The sequence below is a fragment of the Phascolarctos cinereus genome, unplaced genomic scaffold (assembly GCF_003287225.1).
Source record: "Phascolarctos cinereus isolate Bilbo 61053 unplaced genomic scaffold, phaCin_HiC Scaffold_2;HRSCAF=192, whole genome shotgun sequence".
NCBI lineage: Eukaryota > Metazoa > Chordata > Mammalia > Diprotodontia > Phascolarctidae > Phascolarctos > Phascolarctos cinereus.
In genome coordinates, this window is record NW_027555625.1 from 272,015,631 (window position 1) to 272,041,137 (window position 25,507).

At 46.3% G+C, this 25,507-nt stretch overlaps 1 protein-coding gene and 1 long non-coding RNA gene across 2 annotated transcripts in view; one reads left to right on the top strand and one right to left on the bottom strand.

Annotated features, from left to right (window-relative positions):
- CDH22 (cadherin 22) overlaps positions 1–25,507 on the top strand; it is a 147,675-nt gene that overhangs the window by 66,266 nt on the left and 55,902 nt on the right. The window contains 2 exon segments of the mRNA XM_078150057.1: positions 6,409–6,703; positions 25,064–25,183. Coding sequence (XP_078006183.1) covers positions 6,409–6,703; positions 25,064–25,183 — 415 coding nt within the window.
- LOC144455903 (uncharacterized) overlaps positions 22,361–25,507 on the bottom strand; it is a 44,446-nt gene continuing 41,299 nt past the window's right edge. Inside the window, exon 3 of the long non-coding RNA XR_013484741.1 lies at positions 22,361–22,838. This is a non-coding gene — a long non-coding RNA (uncharacterized LOC144455903). The remainder of the gene's footprint in view (positions 22,839–25,507) is intronic.

Here is a 25,507-nt window from a genome sequence, read left to right on the forward strand (position 1 = left end):
GACCCCCACATGATAGCAGTTGCATTCACACTGCATATTTTGTTGGAACTAAATAAAGATCAAATTGACAGTGCTGGGTACACATATGGATTTGAGCACCCCTGGGAATAACTATGGGTTTCCTGGGGAGTCTTCAGCCCACAAGTTGGGAACACTGTCACAGAGTTCTTTCATGCTCTAAATTCTATGTTCTAAGGGCTCTTCCAGATCTAATATTCTATGTTCTAGCAAAGTTCCAGAAATCTAGGATGATTCCCCCAAAGTGCTGTCTCCTCACATATAGTTTAGCCCAGACTATTCCAAACTCATTTTGACTGATCTTCACTATAAAATTCATATTATCTATGAGCCCATCTGCTTTTTAATTCTCTTTAACTTGTTTATTTGTTCCTGTTCTGTAAGAAGGAAACTAGAGTACAGTAGGTGAGTGGTATAGCCTCTGGCAACAGAGATGATGCCTCCTTCCCAGCAAGCCTGTGGCAACTGGAATCCTTGATGATTCTACCCCATATCGTAGCCTCCTGAGGTCCTGCCAGGCTAGTTCTGGGAAGGCTGTTTGTCTTTGAGTAGGAGCAGCCACCCAGCTGTTCCTTCTCTTCCTCCTAGTAGCCCTAGGATAAATAACTGTGATGGGTGTAAAGATGGGTATAAACTAAGAGTCTTCCATCCTTAGAGCTTCATTTCAGATTATAGTATAGGAAGAGCACCTCTGTTACTTCTTACGTGTGTGACCTTTGATGAATCATTTCATCTCTCTCAGCCTCAGTTTCCTTTTCTGTAAAATAAGGGGGTTGGACCAGTTGACCTCTAAAGTACTTCCATCTCTAAGTCTCACCTCTTCTAAGAAGCTGGCCCTAGATATAGAGAGAAGTGGTGCTCAGGACTGAAACGTAAGTGTATGCCCATGTGTGTGTATGTACAAGTGTGAGCATAGAGGGAGTGGATGGTTGCTGTAGCTAGGTAGTTTGTCCAGGCAGTCAGCAATAAATTTTCCCAAACTACTCTGGCAAAAACTCAGTAAGGCAAAGATTAGGGGAGGTTAGGGCTAGGAGCTTTGGCTGGGAGTTGAAGGCCTAGGAACCTAGAAGGTCTAGGAAAGGTGTTCTTAAAACACTTGTTTGTATCATAAACCCTGCTGGCATTCTAGTGAAGCCTAAGGACTCTATCTCAGAATAATATATTTTTAAGCACATAAAATAAAATACATAGGATTACAAAGGAAATCAAAATTTGATATACGCTTATCAAAATACATATTTTTAAAAACCACCAAGTTCACGGATGCCAGGTTAACAACCCCAGGTCTACGTGGCTTTGACTGCCCTTTGAGTTGCCTGGGATTCCCCATTTACTCTCTCAGCTTATTGTCCTGTGCCCCTGAATAGGTGGATGTTTGTTTGAGATTTGGGCCCTGTTCATCCTTCAAAGCCCAGCTCAGGTCCTCCTTCCCCCATGAAGCTTTCCTTGACCATCCCAAACAAAAGTAAACTCTTTCTCCTTTAAATTTCTTAGATCCAAGACCACCTAGTTCAGTCCTCAGTCATTTTTATAATTATTCTGTGTAAATTTTGTGTCCCCCCACCATATCCTTTGAGAGCCTGGATGGCAGTTTGTTCTTTCCTATCTTCTACCAGCCCCTCCCCACTGTCACCACAGGGCTGAGCACACAGTAGGTGCCTAGTGAATAGTCAGCAGTCGAGCCATAGACCCTTTGACACTGACATTCAACAGCCATTTATTGAATACCTACTATGTTCGGAGTCCTGTGCTTGGCCCTGGAAGGATATGCAGAGTTTAGATAAGACATGTTCCCTGCTGTGGGAGTTCTCAGGCTAGCAGCACGATAAAACATACACAGCATTACATGGTGAGTGTATTAGAGGGGTGCAAAACAGGTAAGTTAGTGCATTGCAGGAGTACTGTAAAGTAGGCCATTTCTGCCTGGGGCATCGGGGAAGATTCATGGGGGAGATGTGGTTTGAGTTGGGCTTCAAAGGAGCTATTGGAATTTATCAGGCCAAGTGAGAGAGAGAGAGAGGGAGGGCAGGGCATTCCTTCCAAAAGGTTACTGAGGTAGTAAATTTACAGAGCTGGAATTCAAATCCCAGTCCCCTGATTCCTAATCTAGAGTTCTTTCTACCACATCACATGGCTTCCTCATCTGTCACTGACCTTGGGGAATTCCTTTCCCTTCTCTGGGCCTCAGTTTCCTCCTCTGCAAAATGAGGGAGTTAGATTAGAAGGGCTTCCCAGGGATATGGACCCTCCTCTAAATTCCCAATCTCTCACCTTCCCAGGCTTATATTTTGTTCTAACCCTGGCAGAGGAATGATGTTGGCTGCATCAGCCTTATCACCCTCCTTTCCCTCCCCATCCCTTATACTCTATTCATTCCAATTCTGCGTCTCTCTCTGCACAGGATTGAGCCTCTCCTGTGGGCTTAGCCTCCTTAAGGAGAAGATACATCCCTCTAGGAGCTTATAGTCCCATGGATGAGATAAGGCTTACATGAAACAGTTAAGTTCCAGTACAAGGGTGTGAATGATTTACTATCAGCATGAATGATAACAGACAGTAAGTGCTATAGAAGTTCAAAGGTGTAAGAGATTATGTGGGCCACAGTGGTGGGGGAAGCTTCACCAGAGTCCTGGAAGCTTCCTGGAGGAGGGGGGATTTAGCTGGGCCTTATAGGACCCTAAGATTTGGAGCTGCCAGAGATCCAGACACAATCTATCATGCTCAGCTCCTTTATTTTACATGAGATGAAACTGATTCCCAGAGATGGGAATTGCTCTGGGTCACACAGGTAAAAAGGCAAAGCCAAGATTTGAACCCAGGGTTTTGGAATCTAAATCCAGTGCTATTCCCTTTATGTATTGTAGAGTTTGGGGAGGAGATGGAGACATCAGAAACAAAGGCTTAGGGGATAAGGATGAGCATAAAGCATGTGGCAAACCATCCCTCAGATGAATAGGCTCAGAAACCCTCTTTTGGAAGCACAGACTCTCAAAGTTGGAAGAAACCACAGAGAGCATCTTTTCCAACCTCTACTTGAAGCAAAAATCCACTGTGTCCTTAACAGGACAGTCATCCAGTCTCTGCTTGAACATCACCAGTGATTGGGGGCTCACTATTACATAAGACAGCTCATTCCATTTTTAGATAGCACCAGTTATTAGAAAATTCTCCTTTATATTAAGCTGAAATTTGCCTCCCTGTAACTTATCTCCTTGGTCCTAATTTACTGAAGGATAGATTTATAACTAGAAGGGACCTTCTAGGGCTCAAATCCCATCTTAGATGCTTGCTAGTTGCAAGACCCTGGGTAAGTCACTTGGTCTCTCCGAGCCTCAGTTTCCTCAACTGTAGAATGGGGGCATGTATGTCAGACTCAATGGCCTCTAAAGTCCCTTCCAATTCTAAATCAATGATCTTTGATCTCCTGGTCCAACCCCATCATTTTGTAGATGGGGAAACTGAGGCTCAGAGAGCCTAAGTAATTTACCCAAGTATGCAGGTCCCAAGTAGCAGAACTGGGATTTGAACCCAGGTCCTTTCACTTTAAATCCTCTGACTCTTCATTTTTCCATTCTGTTTCTCCAATATTTCTTGTGGAGCCACAGAGAACAAGTGTGTCCCACTTATGTGACTTAGAGCTCAGTAGACGAATTTGACAAAAAACCACACCACAAGATACGTGAACTTTAGAGAGGTAGGAAGTACTGTTCGAGATTTGAAGTGTAAAAAATGGGGTGAGAGAAGGTCATTGCCCAGTGTAGATGCTAGATGGAGGAGCAGAGGAGGTACTTCTAAGTCCAAACCCAATGCCCTTCTCTCTACATGCTGCCGTGTGTTTGGTGGCATTTAAAGGATAGAGAAGGATTACTATATGCCAGTCAATAAGAACAAAGAAGACCCTTGTGTCCCCCAGGCCCTACACAAGTCTTGTAGGATTTTACTGGATAGAGTCTTGGAAATGGGTTTTATGAACAAAGACAATCAAAAATTCAGATTTTCTAACCACAAGTCAGGTAGTTAGTTGATATCAAGGACTTTGAGTCAGAACCAGGGGGAAAAAATCAAAAGGGACAAACTTGGGGTTTCGGCTGACCTTTTTTATCTGCCTGGACAGTTTAGTGGTTCATAGCTCTAGGCTATGTATATGCACTAAAGGTTAATTTAGCCCTCCTTTGCCAGGGAGTTTACTAGGCCCTGCTTCTTCTTCTTCTTGTTGTTCGGTCATTTTCAGTCATGTGTGACTCTTCATAATTCCATTTGGGGTTTTCTTAGCAAAGATACTGGAGTGGTTGGTCATTTCCTTCTCCAGCTTATTTTATACATGAGTAAACTGAGGCAAACTCTGTGTGTGTGTGTGTGTGTGTGTGTGTGTGTGTGTGTGTGTGTGTTTTGTTTTTCTAGACTACAGCATGCTTATGGTTAGGGTTTAATTGCTGTTGTTCAGGTTGGGGGAGGGATGTGAGAGGGACAGATTATAAGTGTATGCAAACATAAATTTAAAAAAAAAAAGAAAGGAAAAGTAGGACACTCAATTGTAGAAAGTGTAAGCTCCTTGAGGGCAGGGACTGTTTTCTTTGTATTCACCACACTTGACACCTGCCTGGCACAAAGGAAGTTCTTAGGAAATGTTTGTTGATTGGCTGATTGAGGAAGCTGGACTTTTACTCACTAAGCAGGAAGAAGGGGGGGAGGGAAACAGTTTGAATAGAAGAGTGATAAGACCATATCTATGCACAAGAAACATGAATCTGCTAGTATTTGAAGCATGGATTGGGGGAGGGAATGAGCAGAGGCACAGAAACCTTTTAGGAATCTTTTGCAGTGGTTTAGAGAAAGGGCAGGGCTTTTGTGAGGTGGTTTAAATTTATTCAACAAATATTTATTATCCACTACTGCGTCCAGAGCCCTTTGCTAAGTGCTGGAGGAGATGCAAAATTTAGACAAGGTGTGGTCTCTGTGTTAGTGGAATTTAAGAATGACAACAACAATAATAATAACAATAATGATATAGTTAACATTTGTATAGCACTTTAAGGTTTTGTGCAGTGTTTTACAAATATTATTTCATTTGAGCCTTACCTGGGAAGTAGTTATTATTATTATCCCCATTTTACAGATGAGGAAAGTGAGACAGACTGAGATTAAATGACTTGCCCAGGGACATTTACTAGTGTCGGAGGATACGCTCAGGTTATTCTAATTCCAGGTCCAAGTGCTCTATCCAATGGACTGTTTAGCTACCACTATTTTCAGTCCAGTAGGGGAATATGAAACCTATCAAAAAACTTTGCCCCTAATGTACAGTAATACGTGCTGCGTGTAACACATAGGTGTGAACAAAATGCCTTGAAAATAATTTGGCTGGGGAGATCAGGGAAGGCTTCCTGGAGAGGCAGCATTAGAATTGAGGTTTAGACGATGGGAGGGATTCAACAGTGAAAGCACTTAGTATATGCAAGACCCTATGCTTGGCATGGGGGATACATGACACATCTGAAGCAGTCATTTTAAGAGGCCTAGTGGATAGAATGCTGGAGTTGGAGTCAGAAAGACTGGGTTCCAATTCTGCATCAACATTTTACTAGATATGTGACCCTGGACAGCCTTAACCTCTGTCTACTTCATTTTCCTCATCTGTAAAACACAGATAATAATGTAACCTATCTACCGGTGTTGTGAAGATGAAATGAGATTGGGTGTGTGTGGGGGGAGCATATCTAGGTATATGGTGCTTTGCAAACATAGTGCCAGATGAGTAAGTGCTAGCTATTACCAGCCACAAAAAGCAGGGTGGTTCAGTGGGCAGGGCTGGTTGGATGGCCTAGGTTTGAGCTCCAATTTTTCTGCGTACTTGCTGTGTCGTATCGGGTGAGTCATGTCACCTCTTATAGGGTCTTCAATGAGAACTTAAAACACCAAGCAACTGTAAAGTGGTGCTGGTCTATGACAAAATATGACCCCCACCCGGCTCTCAAAGAGCTTACGGTCTAATAAGTTATCAAATGAGACTGTGTTGTTCAGTTGTGTCAGATTTGCACTCAGGAACGTGAGTCTGCCTGCCTCCAGGCCTGGCGCTCTACCCACTGTGCCACCTAGCTGCCCAAATGAGACAACGTTTGAGTAGATGTACCAGTCAGTGTAAGGGGATTATTACCTTCATGGTGGCCTCAGACACTTACTAGATGTGAGACCCTGGGCAAGTCACTTAACACTGTTGGCCTCAGTTTCCTCATTTGTAAAATGAGCTCTAGAAGGAAATGGCAAACCTCTCTAGTATCTGTGCCAAGATAACCCCAAATGGGGTCACAAAGAGTTGGACACTACTCTGTCTCCTTTTTGACCCCCCTTCCTCCTTCCCTTACACCTAGCGTTTCCTTTCCCTCTCTGCAGATCCATTCTGATTCTGATGAAGGTGATGGCTCTATCAAATACACCATCTCTGGGGAAGGGGCCGGGACAATCTTCCTGATTGACGAATTGACCGGTGACATTCATGCCATGGAGCGGCTCGACCGGGAGCAGAAGACCTTCTACACGCTTCGGGCCCAGGCGCGGGATAGGGCCACAGACCAGCTCCTGGAACCGGAGTCAGAGTTTATCATCAAAGTCCAGGACATCAATGACAGTGAACCTCGCTTCCTGCAGGGCCCCTACATTGGCAGTGTGGCTGAGCTCTCGCCCATAGGTAGGTGAGGAGAGTCTGCATGTGGGGCTTGGTTTCTCTGTGTGTCTCTCAGCACATATGTCTCTCGAAGCCTGGTCTGCCTGTCTGGGAAGGAATATTCTGTTTGTGGCTCTGGCTTCCTGGGCAGTGGTTGGCAGGTTCTGGGAGGGCTTTCATTCCTTGGGACGTGAGGGGAGCCTGCCAGAGCCCTTGGACTGGGTAAGGCTATTCAGACTTCCAAATGCAGCCACAGCTCTTTGCTCCTGTTTGAGGGCCATTCGGGGGATCATTTGCTGCTGAGAGAAAATAATGGGTAAGTGTAGATGTCCAAACACACACACACCCCCATCGACTCAGTCACATCACAGACACACTTGAGATACATCATGACACAGAGAGGCTGAGTCTCATGTCCAGAGGCACTCAGAGATCACGTACACACAGACAGACATATACCAAGACTCAAAGAGACATACAGTCACACATACTCATGGACTGAGACAGATTCAGAGAGACAGAATCAGAGAGGGGAGAGAGATGGAAACAGAACAAGCACTTATTAAGCTCTTACTGTGTGCTGGGCACTGTGTGAAGCAGTTATGATACAAAGAGAGGCAAAAAAAACATATAGGGAGCTTATATTCTAATGAGGAAGACAATGTGCAAATAACCATGTACCTATAAGATATATGCTACTGTGTAAACTGGAGATGATTGTAAAGTTGGGTGGGGGTCAGGGAGACCTGGAAATAACTCTTTCCTAAACTGAAACAAACTGAGACAGATACACATACACATATAAGCACAAAGTAGCCACTTACATATGCAAAAAGACACGCAGACTCATGTCCATAGAAAGGTATAGACTGATAGACACTCAGAGCTGGATATGGGATGCACAACTAAAAGTAGAGCAGATACACACATACTTAGACAAACCAACGTACAGAAACATAAATAAGTGCTGATGCAGTGAATTGGACACGCAGTCTAATGTCCAGGGTTTATCAGAAGGGGATGCCTACCTCTTTGCATTTCTCATTGGTCCTTCCTTGGAGGGGAAACTCCTCCAGATGAAGCTGCAATGCTTTGTGTGTTAGATATTGAAATTCTTGGGAGGCCACCCCCATACTAAGCTAGCTCCAGGTTGCCTTCTGTTCTAACATGGCAATTCTGCTCTGGCACTTTCTGTGGCCCTCTGCCACCTTGGAAACAAGAGGTTCGGGGCCTGGGGCAGAGGGGAGGGAAGGCCTTCTCTCCATTGGTCTCTCCCGTGCAGCCCTGAGGCGTGCTCTCTTTCTGTGTATCTACTGCCTGTTACTAAAGGGCCCAGGAGCAGGGGTCAGGGATGAGCTCTGTTCCTCCAGGGGAATTCAGGGAGTTGTATTTCACGGGGTGGGACGCAAGAGGGCACGAGGAGTCATCTTGTTTCTGGGAGTGGTAATTCCCGGCTCTCTCTGGGCCAGCGCAATTGACAGGTAATGATCAGGCAGCTTCTTCCAAACAGTCAGCCCAGGGAAATGGAAGAGGAGAAAGTGGGCCAGGAAGAGTGACAGGTGCAAAGGAAGGGGAGGACTGGGGAGGCGACTGGGAGCCAGAAGCACCAATGTGTACGTATAGGTGTTTCACTCCTCTCCATCTCTATGTGTACTTACAATATGTGTATATATAGTACTTGTGAATTCACTCATACACTGAGAATGTAGACTGTGAGAATAACTACATGCATGGGGACTGGGTATGTATATGTATATATACTGTGTGCACGTCTGCTTCTGAGTGAACATAAGGTGTGTGTAAGAGGAAGACAGAGACAGAGAGCAACAAGAAGAGAGGGAGAATGAGAGAGAGACAGAGAGAGAGAGAGAGGGAGGGGGGGAGAGAGGGGAAGAGGAAGGAGAGAGAGAGGGAGAGAGAAGAGAGAGGGGGAGAGAGAGGGGAGAGAGAAAGAGAGGGGAGAGAGAAGGAGAGGGGGGAGGGAGGAGAGAGGAAGAGAGAGAGAGAGAGAGAGAGAGAGAGAGGGAGAGAGAGAGAGAGAGAGAGAGAGAAGAGAGAGAGGAGAGAAGGAGAGAGGAGAGGAGAGAGAGAGAGAGAGAGAGAGGAGAGAGAGAGAGAGAGAGAGAGAGAGGAGGGAGAGAGAGAGAGAGAGAGAGAGAGAGAGGAGAGAGAGAGAGAGAGAGAGAGGAGGGAGGAGGGAGGAGAGGAAGAGAGAGAGGGAGAGAGAAGGAGAGGGGGGAGAGAGGAGGGGAGAGAGAGAGAAGAGGGGGGGAGAGAGAAGGGGGGAGGGAGGGAGGAGGAAGAGAGAGGAGGGGAGGGAGAGAGAGCAAGAAGAGAGAGAGAGAGAGGAGGGAGGGAGAGGGGAGAAAGGAGAGAGAGGGAGAGAGAAGGAGAGGGGGGAGAGAGAAGGGAGGGGGGAGGGAGGGAGGGAGGAAGAGAGAGAGAGAGAGGAGGGAGGGAGAGAGAGCAAGAAGAGAGAGAGAGAGGGAGGGAGAGAGAGCAAGAGAGAGAGAGGAGAGAGAGGAGGAGGGAGAGAGAGGGGGAGGAAGGAGAGAGAGGGAGAGAGAAGGAGGGGGAGAGAGAAGGGAGGGGGGAAGGAGGGAGGAGGAAGAGAGAGAGAGAGAGAGAGAGAGAGAGAGAGAGAGAGAGAGAGAGAGAAGAGAGAAGAGAGGGAGAGAGGAGAGGAGAGAGAGGGAGAGAGAGAGAGAGAGAGAGGGAGGAAGAGAGGGGGGGGGAGGAGAAGGAGAGAAGAGAGAGGGAGAGAGAGAGGGAGGGGGAGAGAGGAGGGAGAGAGAGAGGAGGGGGGAGAGAGAGGGAGGGGGAGGAGGGAGAGAGAAGAGAGAGAAGAGAGAGAGAGAGAAGAAGAGAGAGAGAGAGAAGAGAAGAAGGAAGGGAGAGGAGAGGAGAGGAGGGAGGGAGAGAGAGAGAGAGGGAGAGAGAAGGAGGGGGAGAGAGAGAGGGAGAGAGGGAGGGAGGGAGAGAGAGAGAGAGAGAGAGAGAGAGAGAGAGAGAGAGAGAGAGAGAGAGAGAGGAGAGGGACAGAGGGACAGAGAGAGAGAGAGAGTGAGAGAGAGAGGGAGGAGGGAGGGAGAGAGGGACAGAGAGGGAGGGACAGAGAGAGGGTGAGAGAGAACACATACATGCTGGTCAAAGCAGACAACAAGCCCAAGCTGGCATTATCTGTATCCTTGGCACCATATTGTAAGAGGGACATTGACAAGCTTGATAACATCCAGAGGAAGGCAACCAGAATGGCAAGAGGGTTGAAACCTAGACCATATTCATGATCAATAGAAGGAACCAGGATGTTTAGCCTGGAAAAGAGAAGACACAGCAGAAACGATACAGACAACTGACCTGGGTTCAAATCTTACTTCTAATGCTTGTTGTTTTTATGACCTTGGGCAAGACACATAATCTCACTGGGCCTCAGTTCCCTCACCTGTAAAATGTGAAAGATTGGCCTAGCTGGCCCCAGAGATTTCTTCCTGACTTAAATCTCCAGCATTATGATGGCTGCCTTCAGGTAGGTGAAAGGATGCCATTGTTCTGCTTGGCCCCAGAAGGTAGAAGTAAGACCAATTCATTCAGAGCATGACAACAAATATTTATTAAACACGTGCATGTGCAGAGCTCTTTGTTAAGTAGATGTTGGAGAGATTCAAAGATGATTAAGGTAGAGTCCCTGCTGTCAAAGAGCCGCCAATTACTAGAGGCAAAAGACCCACCATTATAACTGTGCTGTGCAGTATTATGTAAGAGATGCTTCAGAGAAATACAAAACAAAGCATGCTATGAGGTCTGAAAGGGGAGTGCATTACCAATGCAGTGAAGTTACAAGGAAGTAGATTTGGGTTCAGGATAATTAAGAACTTGTAAAAATCAGAATTATTTAGGAATGAATGGTCTGCCTTGTTGCCAGGTAGTGAGTTATTTGGTGCTAGAAGACTCAAGCAGAAAATGGATGACTACTTTGAGCCTCAGTTTCCTCGCCTGTCGATGGGTATAATAATTGATTCCCTATAGGGACTAACCAAGGGAGATAATGAATTTTGAAGGTCTGTCAAGTGTCAAGCGCTGAACCAGTCAGTTGGAGATTCTTAGGAGAGGTAGCTTTGATGAAATGGAAGGAGCTCTGTCCTGGGAAACACGAGCTCTGGGTTCAAGTCCCAGATTCCTCACCAGTTATGTGACCTCAAATAAGGGACTTGCCTCCTTGAGCCTAGGTTTACTCCTTTATCAGTGACAATGGCAGGCAGCTAGGTGGTGGCATAGTGCACAGAGCACTGGACCTGGAGTCAAGAACACCTAAGTTCAAATCCACCCTGAGACTTAGCAGCTACTTGACCCTGGGAAAGTCACTTAACCTCTTTCAGCCTCAGTTTCCCCTCAACTATAGAATGGAGATCCCAGGGTTCAAATGAGTCAACATATATAAAGTGCTTTACAAGCCTTAAAGTGCTATATAAATACTTGTTATTGAAAATTAATTAATGACCTCTCAGAACAGTTGTGAACACTGTATTTGGAGACGAAGAACTTTGCTTTGAAAACAATCTCAGTCACTTACTGGCTGTGTGACCTTGGGCAAATGACTTTCCCTCTCTGTGAGGAGGGCGTTGAACTAGCTAAAGTCTCCTTCAGCTCTAAATCTTAAGACCCAATGGGAGGTGTGAGGACAATCATATTTGAAGGGGTAGCTGAGGTTGGTTCACATTGAGTTGATAACCTCCATGGCTATGGAAGGGCCAGGTTGGTGGGAGAGGGTGCAAAGGCACAGACCCCTGTGAAGAGCTGGGGATAATCCTTGGTACTGTGGCTGTTCTTCCTGGGTGGGTGGGTGGACTTCGGAGCCAAATAAACCAGCAAGATCACTGGGGAAGGAAATTAAATGAAATTAATTTATTTTACTTCAGCAATTTTTAAAGTGGAAGCAATCCTGGCACCAGGGTATTTGACAAGGATCTAGGCAGCTTTGAAAATCACTCACATTTACTGAGTTGCCTGATCACCAAATGATGGGAACACGGCCGACGAGAGGCAACAGTGTCTGTGCAAAATTGGAGATCAGAGGGAGAAGGGAAATACGGCTGGGAAACATGAAAGGCAGCAATCCTTGCAAATTAGCATGCTTAGAAGTTAAAAGGGAAGGGGGGAGTGTGAGGAGCAGCTTCGGATGGGCCAGTACTCCAACGAGAGGGAGGGGCAGCCAGAAGTAGGCAGGGAGCCTTAGCCCTGACTTCAGGTCCCAGCTCCGTCTGCTTACTGTGTTACCCTGGGGCAAATTGCTTCCTTTTTCTGAACCTCAGTTGTCTAATCTGTAAAATTTAGTTAGACCAGCTGATTTCTAAGATCCTTTCCAGCTCCAAATTGTAAGAGTTGTAAAATGAAGGTCTCAAGCTGGTTGGACTCTGAGGTCCCTTTCCCACTTGCATAGTCTGTGTTCATCTATGCTAACATCCCTGCCTTGCCAGTAATAACCTTCTGTGATGTGTTGCATCTCCCATGCTACTGGAGCCCTGTCTTTGGGCAGAGGGAAGGACGGTCCCGGCCCCTTCTCCCTTTCCTGTCACAAGTAGAATTTTGAATGGGAGCCCAACGGGCTATAGTTTGCCAAATGGTGCATATGGATGGGGGAGCTTGGTTCCCAGACATCCCTTCCACGCTCTGAGCAGCTCCCTGCAGGGGAGACAGTAATGCAGTCAGAGCCTCCCAAGACACTCGTTGAATAATAACAACCAACCTCCAGCACTTTGAACTTTTCCAGCTGGCTTTCAAATACATTATCTCATTTTATCCTCAGAAGACTATTTAAGGCCAGACAGGATCATTCCCATTTTCCAGAGAAGGAAACTCAATCAGGCCCAGAGAGGAGAAGGGACTTACTCAAGGTGATAGTGCTAGTCAATGAGGAAGCTGCAATGAGAACCCAGACCTCTGGACTACCAGCTCAATGTTTTTTTTACTGCACTCCTAATCATTCTAATCTGTGCTCTGGTGAATGAATGAATGGAGTGACATTGGTTGGAGAACAACAGAATTTTAGAGCCAGAAGGGATTTAGTAAATATCTGGCCTAATAAAACCCATTGTACAGATAAAGAAATAGGATCTTTGGATTTAGAGCGGGACAGGAAATCATATCTTTCAACCCCTTCATTTTATGGATGAAGAAACAGAGGACCAGAGAGTTAAGTGGCTTGCCAAGTTCATAGAGGTAGTGAATTATACATCTTGGATTTAAACTCTGGACCCCTGACCCCCAAAGCCACTGCTCTTTCACCATACTGTGAGGTCCAGAAAGGAAGCAATTTGCCCAGGGTCACATTGTGAATTAGTTATTGGCAGGGCTAGAATCAAGAGTACAAAAAAACCAGAAGCCATGGTCAGGCCTAAATGAACCTGACCAGCACCATCTTTGAAGACCTCTGACATGAAGGAAGATCAAGGAGGATGAGGGTATCGGTGCACCTGGCCACAGAAGACTCCCTTCCCCTTCCTAGGCTGGGTCTTGGCTCACTGTCTCCACTGGGAATGACAGGAAGAAGGCTGACTCAGTGACCAGGGAGAGGGCTGGCTAGGGAGCCCCCAGGGGCCAGACGTGGAATCAATCGTGCCCAGCGTCCACAGAGACAACTTCTAAAGAAGTTTTTAATTAAAGTCCGGGAAGATCTATATGTGCAATATCTCTTCGCCTAGCAACAGTGCTTGGCTTTCAATACCAAGAGGGGCCAGGCCTGGGGGAGGGGGAAGAATGAGGCCAAGGCAGGGGAGTACAAGAGGAGGGGCAGGCAGAGGCCTCTGTGCCCCCTTTAGAGAAGAGCTTTCTGTCCAGGCGTCTGGATTCAGGGTGCCATAGAGATGAGGCACTCTGAGTCCCCTGAAAGACCGTGGAGGTCCAGAACCAAAAAGGGATGATGAGACCTGGGAGGAGTATGTGTGTGTATGTGTGTGTGTTTGTGTGTGTGTGTGTGTGTGTGTGTGTGTGTGTGTGTGTGTGTGTAAGGGGGGAGGTCAGGGTCTTCTCTGGATGAATTAGTAACCTGGGTCTGGGGCATTTAGGGATCTGATTCTCTCCTGCTGGAAGCCAAGAGTAACACAATAAAATCCTAATCAAAGCAGCATCATCAATCCTACTTAATGTAGGCCTAATGTAAGTGCTGAGAGCAACAGCCGATGAATTACAATTCTGAGTCTGGGGAAGAAGCCCTGATCCAGGAGTCAGGAGGGCTGGGTTCTAGGCCAGTCTTTTCTGTTAGCTGGCTCTATGACCTTAGACCAGTCAATTTCCTTCTCTGGGTCTCAATTGTCTTTGCTGTAAAATGAGAGCTTTGAAATAGATAATCTTTTTAGGTCATTTCCAGCTCTAACATTCTGTTCTAAGGTCCTTTCTAGTTTTGTGTCCTATGTTTTAGCATCTGAGGGGATAAAATCCTTTTTAAGAGTGACATTTTACATCCTACAGTTTATGTTTTAGGTGCTAACATCCTTTGTTCTAAAGTCCCTTTTTACCAATAATGCATCATGATATTATGAGTAGGATTTAGGAGCCTGGGTGTGCCTCCTCTTTCCAAGGGTGCACTTGGTCCTACCTCCCAGGCCTGACCATCCTGAGGGTCCATAACTGCCTCGACCAAGTCTCACATTGGCCTTCTCTTACCCCCTTTGCCCTACAGTGGTGGAGAGGGAGGGCCAGACCCGACAGAGGAGGATGGGAATAGTCAGGAGGTCTTAGTAACCACAGATGTTTGAACAGCTGAGAAATCCTAGCCACCCCCAAACCCCACACACTGGCTGAAGCTAAAATCATCCCTGATTTGGGCTGGATGGGTACCCACAGCTTCTGGACACACTAATTGGTAACTGTTGGTGGCTCATGGACGATTCCTGCTTTCAGGAGCTCAGCAGTGTGTCCTGCTCAACACTCTTGTTGCTACTGCTGGAGGGTCATCACCCAAGGCCATCTCCTGAAGGAGGGAAAAGAAGAATTGGGGGGGAGTACCTGGCCCTGTGCTCCCCCCACCCCCATCCATTGCTGCCCCTACTATCCCCACCACTTCTCTCTTTCTATTCCTCCTCCATCCCTGCTTCTCTTTCCCTGCCCCTTTCCCCTCCTCTCCCTCATCTCCCCTGGGTCTTCCTCTGTCCCCATCTCCATATCCTGCTGCCTGCATCTCCCTCCGCCCCCCTTCCCCTCTCTCTCCTACTTTGCCTCTTCCCCTCAGCTGCTGTCCAAAGTCTCCTGTGTCTCCCAAAGCTCATCCGTCTAGATTAGGCTGTGCAGTCTGAAGCCCGGGGGTTGAGGCCAGCATAGTGAGCTGGCTGCAGGAGTGATGATCACCGAGGGAGCTGAGAAGAGCTTGAGAAGGAGGCTTGTTTCCTGTGTAATCAGAACGTTCCTGGGGCCTCGACAAGTGGTTTTTAATTTTTAATAGAAAGTGTTCAGAGCAGTTATAGCAGCTGCAGGTGATGGAGAAAGACAGGGCAGGGATGGAGTTTCTTTTTAAAAAGTCTGAAAAGCTACGTATAAGTCTGGGAAGTCCCCCCAGCTCGGATTCCTGTCAAACATGCGGCTTATACTGGATAATTTCTAGGGCCCCTTCCAGTTCTGACAGCCCATGTGTCTGAGGTCCCTTCTGCTTCTGAGATTGTGTTCCAAGGTCCCTTTCATTTTTACCACTCTGTGTTCTAGGACCCCACCCCCCTTGGACATTCTATGGTATAAGGTCCCTCCCATCCGGAAAGCCTATGTTTTAAGGTCACTCTCTAAGTGACACACTCTGTGTGCCTTCCATCTCTGATATATATTCTATATTCTGTGGCTTTTTGAAGCACTCATTCTCATGTCTGTGCCTCCTCCCATCTCCCTGTTCCCTGACCAGGGCTGACCAATGAAGGAAGAGTCTACCTGGACAGACTTAGGCCTGGCGGCTATATCACTATGAAGATGGTAGATGGAACACTCTAAAGGTTTATCACAGCTTTGTCCACAAAAATGACCCAGTTTTTTTGCTTCCTAGAGGCATTTCAAGCAAGGAAGGATTCACAGACTGAGCTGAATACTGTTAGGGGCAGGGGACTGAGTTTCAGTGGCTCAACTTCTTCATCTTTAAAATGGGGGTAATAATCTCTACTCTGACTTTCCCATGAGGCTATCAAAAAGAAGCATTTGTAAACAACCTCAAAGAACTACTGAGTCATGCACTATGATTTAATTTTTTTATTATTATTACATATTTTTCCCCTCTTTCGCCACCTTCATTTCTTCCTTCTTGCCCTCTTTTTCCTCTTCAACCTCTTTTTCTTCCCCTGATTTGTATTGCTCCTTCCAGTTCTTTTCTTCTTCCATGAATTTTCCCTCCATTTCTTTTTCCTCACTTCCTTTTTCTTCTTTTTCCCCTCTCATACTTTTCTTTCCCCATCCCCATCTTGTCCTTCCACTTTCTCCTGCCAAACTATGTCATCGTCATCTTCTTCTTCTTCTTCTTCTTCTTCTTCTTCTTCTTCTTCTTCTTCTTCTTCTTCTTCTTCTTCTTCTTCTTCTTCCTTCTCTCCATCTGATTCTCCCATTCTCTTCTTTTGCTCCTTCTACCTCCTCTTCTTCTTCCTCTTAGTCATTTGTTGCTTGCAACCGCAGTGGGACTGCTAAGCCTTGTTGGGGTCATGGTCCCTGCTAGCTGCAGACATTTTGGTAAGAGGTTAAAATCTTCTAAGTCAGGAAACAAATGTCATTTTCTTTTTTTCTTTTTTTTTTATTCAAATGTTATTTTCTTCAGTCAAACACAGAACATGAACCTTCTGGCTGCCCAAGAACCCTGCATTTCCTGACACCCCTCTCACCATCACCAGGGCTAGGTTAGGGCCCAGCTGACCTGGAAATGGCAGCATGGATAGGGAACCGGACCAGATAATCTAGGAGTCAGACAGATAGATGATAGATAGATAGGTAGATAGACAGAAAGAGCAGTGCCAAGCTCTGTGCTAAGCACTAGAGAGACAAACACAAATGAGCAAGATAATTCCTGTTCTCAAGGAGCTTACACTTTAAAGGAGAAGACAATTCTTACAGGGTTCTGAAAATCAGGCGTGGGGACGTGTTGTAACATGTCTGATGATGTCCAATAAGTGAATTGAAGGCCTGCATTCATGCAAGATAAGGTAAATGCTCATTTACCAGAGCCTACCATGGTTTTAGGGGCAGAAACCAGGTATCTGGTGGGAAGGATATGGGACTAAAGTCTGGATTGGAGATGGCTTGGTCTGGATATGGCTCAGAAGGTTCATATCCCTGGAGGAAAGAGACCACATAATTAGGAATATAAAGGAAAACTAGAAATAATAAATAAAAAATAGGGGGGAAAAGCAACCTCAATTTGGAATCAGAGGAACAACATTTAAATTCTGGCTCCGCTATTTACTGCCCGTGGGACCTTAAGCAAGCCATTTCCTCATCTGTAAATGAAAGCATTGGCCTTGATGGTCTCTTCCAGCTCTCAATCCTGTTTTCCTGCACCTAGTACCCACCAGGGTGTTCCTTTGAGGGTCCCTGCTATGTAGGGACTACTGACCTGGTGATACCTTTTCTTTTCTAAATCCTACCAATCAAGCAACATCCAAAAAGACTTCTGGTCCCTGAGTGCTACACTCACAAGATAACGAGGTCCCCAGGGGCCTGGGGAAGAGCCAGAACCAGAGAGAGGGACAAGAGGAGAAAACCATCAGTGACACCCCATTCCCTAAAAGGCCAGAGAGCCCTGACATTCAAGGCTTTCCACATTCTAGTCCCAAATCACCTTTCCAGGCTTATCTCACAGTGAACCGAATGCTGGAACTGGATTTGAATCCTGGCTCCATTCAATGCTTCCTAGCTGTATAATGTTAGGAAGCCACTTCATCTCTCTAGGCTGGTTTTCCTGGGGCAGGCTTATGGTGTCCAATGTAATAGCTACCTCCTGCCCCTATCAAGTTAATAATGTAGTAAGGATTTTGTAAATTGGTATCATATAGTGATCCTTAGAAAGATCAGGAATGTTAACTCTCTTAATTATACAATCCTAGAGCACTTTAAGCTCGTGACACAATTTTTGCACAACAATTCTGGTAGGTTTTCATATATTCATTAGTAGGCATTTATTAAATGCCTACTGTATGCCAGGCATTATGGATAGACAGACAAATGGTCATTTTACAGACCAGGACACAGACTCAATGATATTAAATGACTTGGCTATGGTGACACAGACAGTAAGTAGCAGAGCTGGGATTGAACCCAAGGTGTCCTAGCACCAGGTCTGGTCGTCTTCCTGCAATACTGTGCCTGGGGTTCTGTGCTTTGTAATCTCCAGAGCACTGTGGAGCTTGTTATTTTGTCTACATTCCATCAAACTGGATTGCTAGCTACATCCATGTATGTATGTGTTTCCCACTTTCCTATCTGCTCAGGATGTTCCATTCACCTAGACAAACTCTTTCCCCAACACGCCCCCGCCCCAATCTCCACCTGCTAAAATCTCTCTCGTGTCCAATGTCCTCTCCACCTGGACAGTTGACACTTGAATACAATTTTACATTCAGCTTCATAATAATCATAATAATAATAGCTAACATTTATGTAGAGCTTACTATGTGCCAGGCTTTATGCTAAGTGCTTCACAATTACCATCTCATTTGATGAAGTACTACTGGAAGGGAGGTACTACTAGGCAAGCAGGGGTCAAGTGACTTGCCCATGGTCACATAGCTAGTAAATATGTTAGGCTGGATTTGAACTCGGATCTTCTTGACTCCCGCTGCTCTATCCTCTGTACCACCTAGCTACCATAGTATTGATGGTTAGGAAGGGAAGAAATTGGCATAAATAAGAATGACTAGGAAAGGCTTCCTGGAGGAGGAGGGCTTTGAACTAGCCTGTCAAAATATGAGAAGGCTTGGTAAAGGCACAGAAAATAAAAATTATCTTCTCTCCTGTCTCTCTTACTTATAGAAAGATAAACTAAGGCCTAGAGTCATTTGCTGAAAATCATATAGTAGTCCTCCATCCCCCTAGGGACCTTAAACTACATTTCTGCAGAATGACAGGTGACTTTTCCATCCATCATTTCTGATATGTTGGCAGCCCCATTGGGTTGACGGCACATGATGACGTAGAGAGAGACCTTGGTTCTATCCTGAGTGCTGAGGCTAGAACCTAGCTATGTGACCTTGAACAAGTTGCTGCCTCTACGGGGCCTCGGTGTCCTCACTAAAATGAAGGAGTTGGCTGGGATGGTCTCTAAGGTGATTTCTACCCATAATGCTCCACATTCTCAGATGATTTCTAGTGTTGATCTGCCATGATTCCAAGGGAGGGGTGTCGATGTGGCAAGTGTTTGCAGTGGAGAGTGTTCCTGCCATGTGCAAGGGGGTTGAATGGGAAGAATCCTGCGTGAGGGATACTGCTGGGGTAGGCTACCTAGGAAAAAGGTGAATACCGGCGATCTTTCAGTACGAGCAGTTAACAGTAAGAGCAGTAAAGAAACCAAGACAAAGAAACCCAAGTCTCCAAGTTGTAACTGGGGAGCATGTGCTCTGCAGGGATGAGATGGGCCCAGGAAAAAAAAAACCCAAATCCTATTTGAGGTTCTTTAGGCCAGTGGGAATAGGCAGAACCAGTTCCTTCCTCACCCCCAGCTGTCCCAATACTAGTACATGGCTGCTAAGGGGCAGCTTAGTGATCTGGGAGGCAAAAAGAGCTTCATTTTGTAAATAAAAATCTAGTGTACAGAACAAGGCGATGGTCCAGCCCTCTTCGGTCCTGGTCATGTTGTGTTTGAAGTACTGCTTTTGGCTCTGGGTGCCGTGACAGACAAAGGAGTGTGAATAGCCCGGCAAGGTTGGAGTTTGGAGAGAGAGAAGACACTATTTGATAGTTAAAGGAAATGAGGATATCAAGCCTGAGATGACTAAGTGGGGAAGCAGCAGAGTGTAGTGAAAAGAGTGTGGGCTCTGGGGTCAGACAACCTCAGTTCAAATCCCACCTCCAGAACTATTTGCATGATCTTCAAAAAGTCACAACTTCTCTGGGCCTCAGTTTCTTTATCAATAAAATGTAGGGGAGGAGATGTCGGATTAGATGATCTCTGGCCCCTTCCGGCTCTCAGACTATGATCTTGTGATATAGCAGCTGTCTTTGTGTATCTGAAGGGCTAGCATGGTCAAGAGTAATGAGACGTGTTCTGTTTGGTTGCAGAGGACAGAACCAGGAGCAGTGGGTGGAAGAGAACCTTCCTGAGGCCTGGAGTGTTTCAGGAGTAGAAAAGGCTGCCTCAGGAGGGAATAAGCTCCCTGTCACTAGAGATCTTTAAACAAAGATGAGATGACCACTTCTTAAGGATGGAGTGTGGGATGCCCTCTTACCTGTCCAGAAATCGGATGTCAAACAAGAATCTCTGTCCGGCCCCTATCACCCGTAATTAGAGGACTCAGTATGATGGGGTCCTTGGGATGCTACATAATAGGCCACCCTTAGGATGCCCTCGCACTGTGTCCGGGCTCAGGCTGGGACGTTTAGCAAAGAGTTTGAGGGTTCAATAGTAATAGTAGCCAGCACTTACATTGTGCTTTAAAGGAGCTTCCACTGGGGAAATCCTGCTCAGTTTTGATAGCTATAGCCAGGAGACTACTGTTTCAGTCCTAGCTTGGGCACCCCTTACCTGTGCGACCTGAAACAAGTCACTTTACTGCTCTGAGCCTTAACTTTCACATCCAGAAAATGGGAATGATAGCCAAGGAGTCCTTGAAATTCAGAATTACTTAATCAGTACCTGAGCAGGAATGGCCTTTATATCTACCCAAAGTGGTTGTGCAGCCTTTGCTCAAAGACCTTCACTGACAAAGGACTCACTGTCTCCTAATGTGGTCTATTCCATTCTTGGACAGATCTTATTCAATTTAATTCCATTCAAAAAACATGTGTTGGACATGTAATATGTGCCTATGTTACATTCTGGAGATGCAAAACAAAAACAAAAACTGTCTCTACTATCAAGGATCTGAAATTCTACTGGGAGGAGACAATAGGAGCAGAAATAACTGAATATAAAATATATAATAATTTTGGGGGGAAGGGCAGCCCTAACAACTGAGGGGCACAGGGGATCAAGAAAGTCCCAGCCTACAGGTGGAAGTTGTGTCGAACCATGAAGAGAGCCAGGGACTTCAAGAAGCAGAGATGAGAAGAAAGAACATTCCAGGCCTGGGGGAACAGATGGAATGTGGTGAGGAAGTACTGAGTAGCCCATTTGGGCTGGAATGTTGGCTTCTGTGGTTTTCCTTACATGGCATTACACTGCCTACCTTCTAGGGCTGTTAGGAGGATCAAATTATATCGTGACTGTGGAAGATGCTTTAGAAACCATAAAACACCATAGAAATAAATATATACTGATCACACACACACGCACACACACACACACACACACACAGATAGGATTTTTGATATCGTGTAGTCCAGCTAGCTCTCATCTTGCACATAAGGAAACAGTCCCAGAGAAATGAGAGGAGTTGTCCAAGGTAGTAAGGTAATCAAATTAACATTCAAACTCAGGTCCTTTGACTCCAAATGGAGCACTTCTTTTGTGGCAATCTTCTTGCTGCATACTGTGGATCCTCGTCCATCTCTAATAATAACAATAGCCAGTATTTATAGAGTACTTTAAAGTTAACAAGCCACTTTACGGATATTTCATTTGATCCTCACAATAATCCTGGGAGGCAGGTTCCATTACCATCCCCATTTTACATATGAGGAAACTGAGGTAGGCAGAGGTTAAATGACTTGGTCAGGGTCACACAGCTAGTAAGTGTCAGAGGCTGGATTTGAACTCAGGTTTTCTTGATTGCAAGTGCAGTCCTTTATCCACCATGCCATCTAACTGCCTCTAAGCTAATTTTCCTGAGTCTTATGGCATTTCTACCCCTTAGCAATATCAGGGTGATAGATTCTGGAAAGACCGTGCCAAATGTATATTGAATTTGGTGGTCCCCTCTACAGGAGATAGCATTGCTACACCCTAGCCAGGGGTACTCTGGGATCCAGAGAATGAATGTGACTTGACCAAGGTCATAAAAGTAGGAGAACTCAGACTGGGATGCTGGTGTATGAGGCTCAGAATCTCATTGGCTAAGGTACCTGTATTTCCCACTCCTACCCTAAACCTTGGCTCCTGGTTCTTTGCTCCCCATCCTCCTTTCCCTGGGATGCTAAGATCACATACCTCCTCCTTCTTCTCCTCCTTCTCCTAGTCAGTGGTTCCAATTTTAATTGAAGAGAGGGAGGTGCATTGCAGAGGTGGGGTGGGGGGGGTTGGAGGGAGAGGAGTAGGTGGGGAGGGAAAGAAGAAATGCTAAAGACAAAGCAGGAAATATATGTCTCTCCAGAATGAGAGCCCCACTAAGGGCCAGAGAAGGGGGGAGAGAGAGAGAGAGAGAGAGAGAGAGAGAGAGAGAGAGAGAGAGAGAGAGAGAGAGAGAGAGAGAGAGGAAAGGAAGGAAGGGGGAGGAAGGGAGGGAGGGAAGGGGGAGAGAGAGAGAGAGAGAGAGAGAGAGAAGAGAGAGAGAGAAGAGACAGAGACAGAGAGAAGAGAAGAGAGAGAGAGAGAGAGACAGAGACAGAGGAAAGGAGGAAGGGAGGGAGGGAGGGTGGGAAGGGAGCTCGCTGAGAAATGCTGCAGTAGCATTTCCAGACACTTCCTCATTAGGCCAGGCAGTGAGCTGGGTTCACCTCTGGACTGGACTGGCAGGACAGCTTAAAGACCATGCTGCCCATGGGGAAGGAGAGTAACAGCTGGGATGAGATGGGCCAAGGCCTGGGGAGGGGGAAACTCAGGAATCCCAGATATTCCGATCTCTCATTCCCACCTGGAGCATGCAAAAGGGCATGAGGGCAGAGGGGATGAGGTCCCTCTGGCAGGGACGTGAGTTAGAGCCAGGAGACACCTTCAGGGTGGTCTAAATAAATCCTTAATTTTCCAAATATAGAAACTAAGATCTGGAAGCTTCCCCTGAACTTTTTGTGTGAGCTTGGACAAATCACTTACCCAATCTCGATGCATCTTCTCATCTGTAAAATGAGACTTTTGAGAGGTTCTTAATCTTGGGGTCCACAGATAGATATCAGGGGTCTGTGAAGAAAATTATATATTTATATAATTGGTTTTCTTTGTAACTCTATGTGTTTTATTTTATGCATGTAAAAAAGATTTCTCTAAGAAGGGATCCACAGGCCAACCAGACTGAATCTCTAGTCTAGTCTGATCTCCAAGGTTCCTAACAGCTTGGTCAGTCTATGTTCTAAGGTTTCTTTCTGGCCTGACATTCTAGGTTTTAAGGTCCCTTCTAGCTTTGATATTCCAGATTCTAAGTTTCCTTCCATCTCTAACATTCAATTTAGAATTTAGTTCAATAGTCATTCATTAAGTGCCTCCTATGTAGAGGGCCCTACATTCAGTGCTGCAGATAAAAATACAAAAAAGCAGCCCAGTCCTTTCCTCCTAAGGATATTGTAATTGACTAATGATAGATATAACATGTACACAGATAAGGTAGAATGTGATGGGGCAAACGAGAGGTCCACCCAAAGTGCCCTATGAAAACCTGAGGCTCCCTTTAGGTTCCAGTCTCTTATTCTAGGACACTTTGGTTCTTTTACAAGGCAGGTGAAGTCTCAGAGGTCCATCCGTCCATCTGTCCCTTAGGCTGCTCCCCACACCTCTCCCCAGCTGCCCCCAGCTGAGCCTCACGTCCCAAGTTCTGCTCTCCTCAAATTGAACATGATGTCAAATTAGAACCATGGCGGGGACAGGCAGAGTGAAGCGCTCGGTTTAATGAGGCAGCGTCGAAAATCAATAACTTAATTGCAGCCGTTTGATGGACTTTTATCCAATTTATACTCTCCCCGACCAGCTACGTGCAGTGCATGAGGAGAGGGGGCCCTGTCTGGGTCCCCGGGGGGAGGGGGAGGGATGGCACCACTGCCCTGGACCGTGTCTTCCCCCAGCTTTCTCCCATGCTCCTCCATTCTGTGTTTTCCTCTTTCCTCTTCCTTTTGAGGGGGTGGGAGAATCCAGAGCTGGACACAGAGGATGTGGTGGAGCTGTCTCTCTGTAGCCCTCCCAGCATTCCTAGGAGGCTGAGCTGTGGGGCAGTGTCCAGAGGCAGTGACTCTTATTCTCTGCCAGCACAAAGCTTACAAGGCAGGTTTCTTCTTAGCTTTCAACCTTCCGCTACCCTCTGGCTGAGCCCATCCTGCAGGTACATCACTGAGGTCACAGCATGCAATACTGGCAAGAGTGCTGTATTTATCATTAAAGGGCTTGGGTTCTAAATCTTGGTTTTGCTACCTTACTCATGTGACCTAGGACAAGTGACAATCTCTCTGGGCCTCAGTTTCCTCATCTGAAAAGTACTCTTTCCATGCCTAAATCTTGTGTTTGCTTAAGGATCACGTCAGGGCTATCTTTACAGTCAGGTAAGGAAAAGATCTCTGGCCTGGGATGCAGGAGACCTGAGTTCTAGTCCATCCTTCACCTCTAATTTTAGTGTAAGACCTTTTGCAAGTGCCTTTCAGCTCAATAGAAGGAAAAACTTGCTAACACTAGAGCTGTTGAAAAGTAGAATAGATTGTCTGGAGGGGCTAATGAGTGTCCTGTCACTGCAGGTCAGTTGCGGGCGGAATGACTACTTGAAAGGGTTTTTGGAGAAAGGATTCTTATTTGGGTGTGGATTGGACCAAATGATCCATGAGTTCCCTTCTCTCTCTGTTCTGTGATTTGGTCCCTCTGGACCTGAACTTCCATTTCTGTAAGCAGAGGGTATAGGGCTATATAATCTGAGAGATGCCTTCTACCTCTGGTTTTTTTCCTCAGAGGCACTTAACAGGCCTAGAACTCAAGTCCTTCTAACCACATCCTCCTACCATCTATACTCCCACTAGCTGAGACATTGGGGTCACCTCCCCACCTCCTGTTCCTATCCCCATCCAAAGGAGAGAGGCAGCAGGGTATGGCTATGGCTCTGATCTAAGTGGCCAGGCTGGGAAAGGTCAAGGGAGTAGGAGGTAGCACTGTGTAGGGACAGCTAAGATCTGGCTCTGATTCACTGAAAAGTAGCTTAAGGAACTGTGAGTGAAGAAGATGGAGGGAGGGTAGCAGGAGGCATGGAGGTGATGGGAACTTAGGGAGAGAGAGCCAGGGGCTTGGTGAGGGGGCTGAGGACTCAAAGAGGAGATGGGGGTGGGGGCTCAGTAACACCTCCCAGTGAGTCTCTTTTCCCTCTCAGGCTCCAGGCAGATGATCTCACAACCGTGTCTCTCCTTGGTCCCCCCTACCTTCCCCCTCCATGGGCCCAGGCACTTCAGTAATGCAGGTGATGGCATCAGATGCAGATGACCCCACCTATGGGAGCAGCGCACGACTGGTGTACAGTGTCCTGGATGGCGAGCATCACTTCACTGTGGACAACAAGACAGGTGAGGAGCTCTGTGGAGGGTGCTTGGCAGAAGGGATGGCAGACTCCTACGGGCCCTGTATCCTAGAAACTGATCCCAGTGGGCTAAGGGGGATTATGAAGGGAGAAGAGGCTGAGGAATCCGATCCTTCCCCAAGGCCAAATATAGTATGATGGGAGGACAGCCATGAAAAGATGGAGGATAACTCTTGGGAGGTACCAGGACAAAGGTATTAAGGGATTAAAAAAAGAGAGAAGGATGGAATAATGATGATGATGATGATGATAACAATAAAAATAATAGCTGACATTTATATAGCAATTACTGTGTGCCAGGCTCTGTACT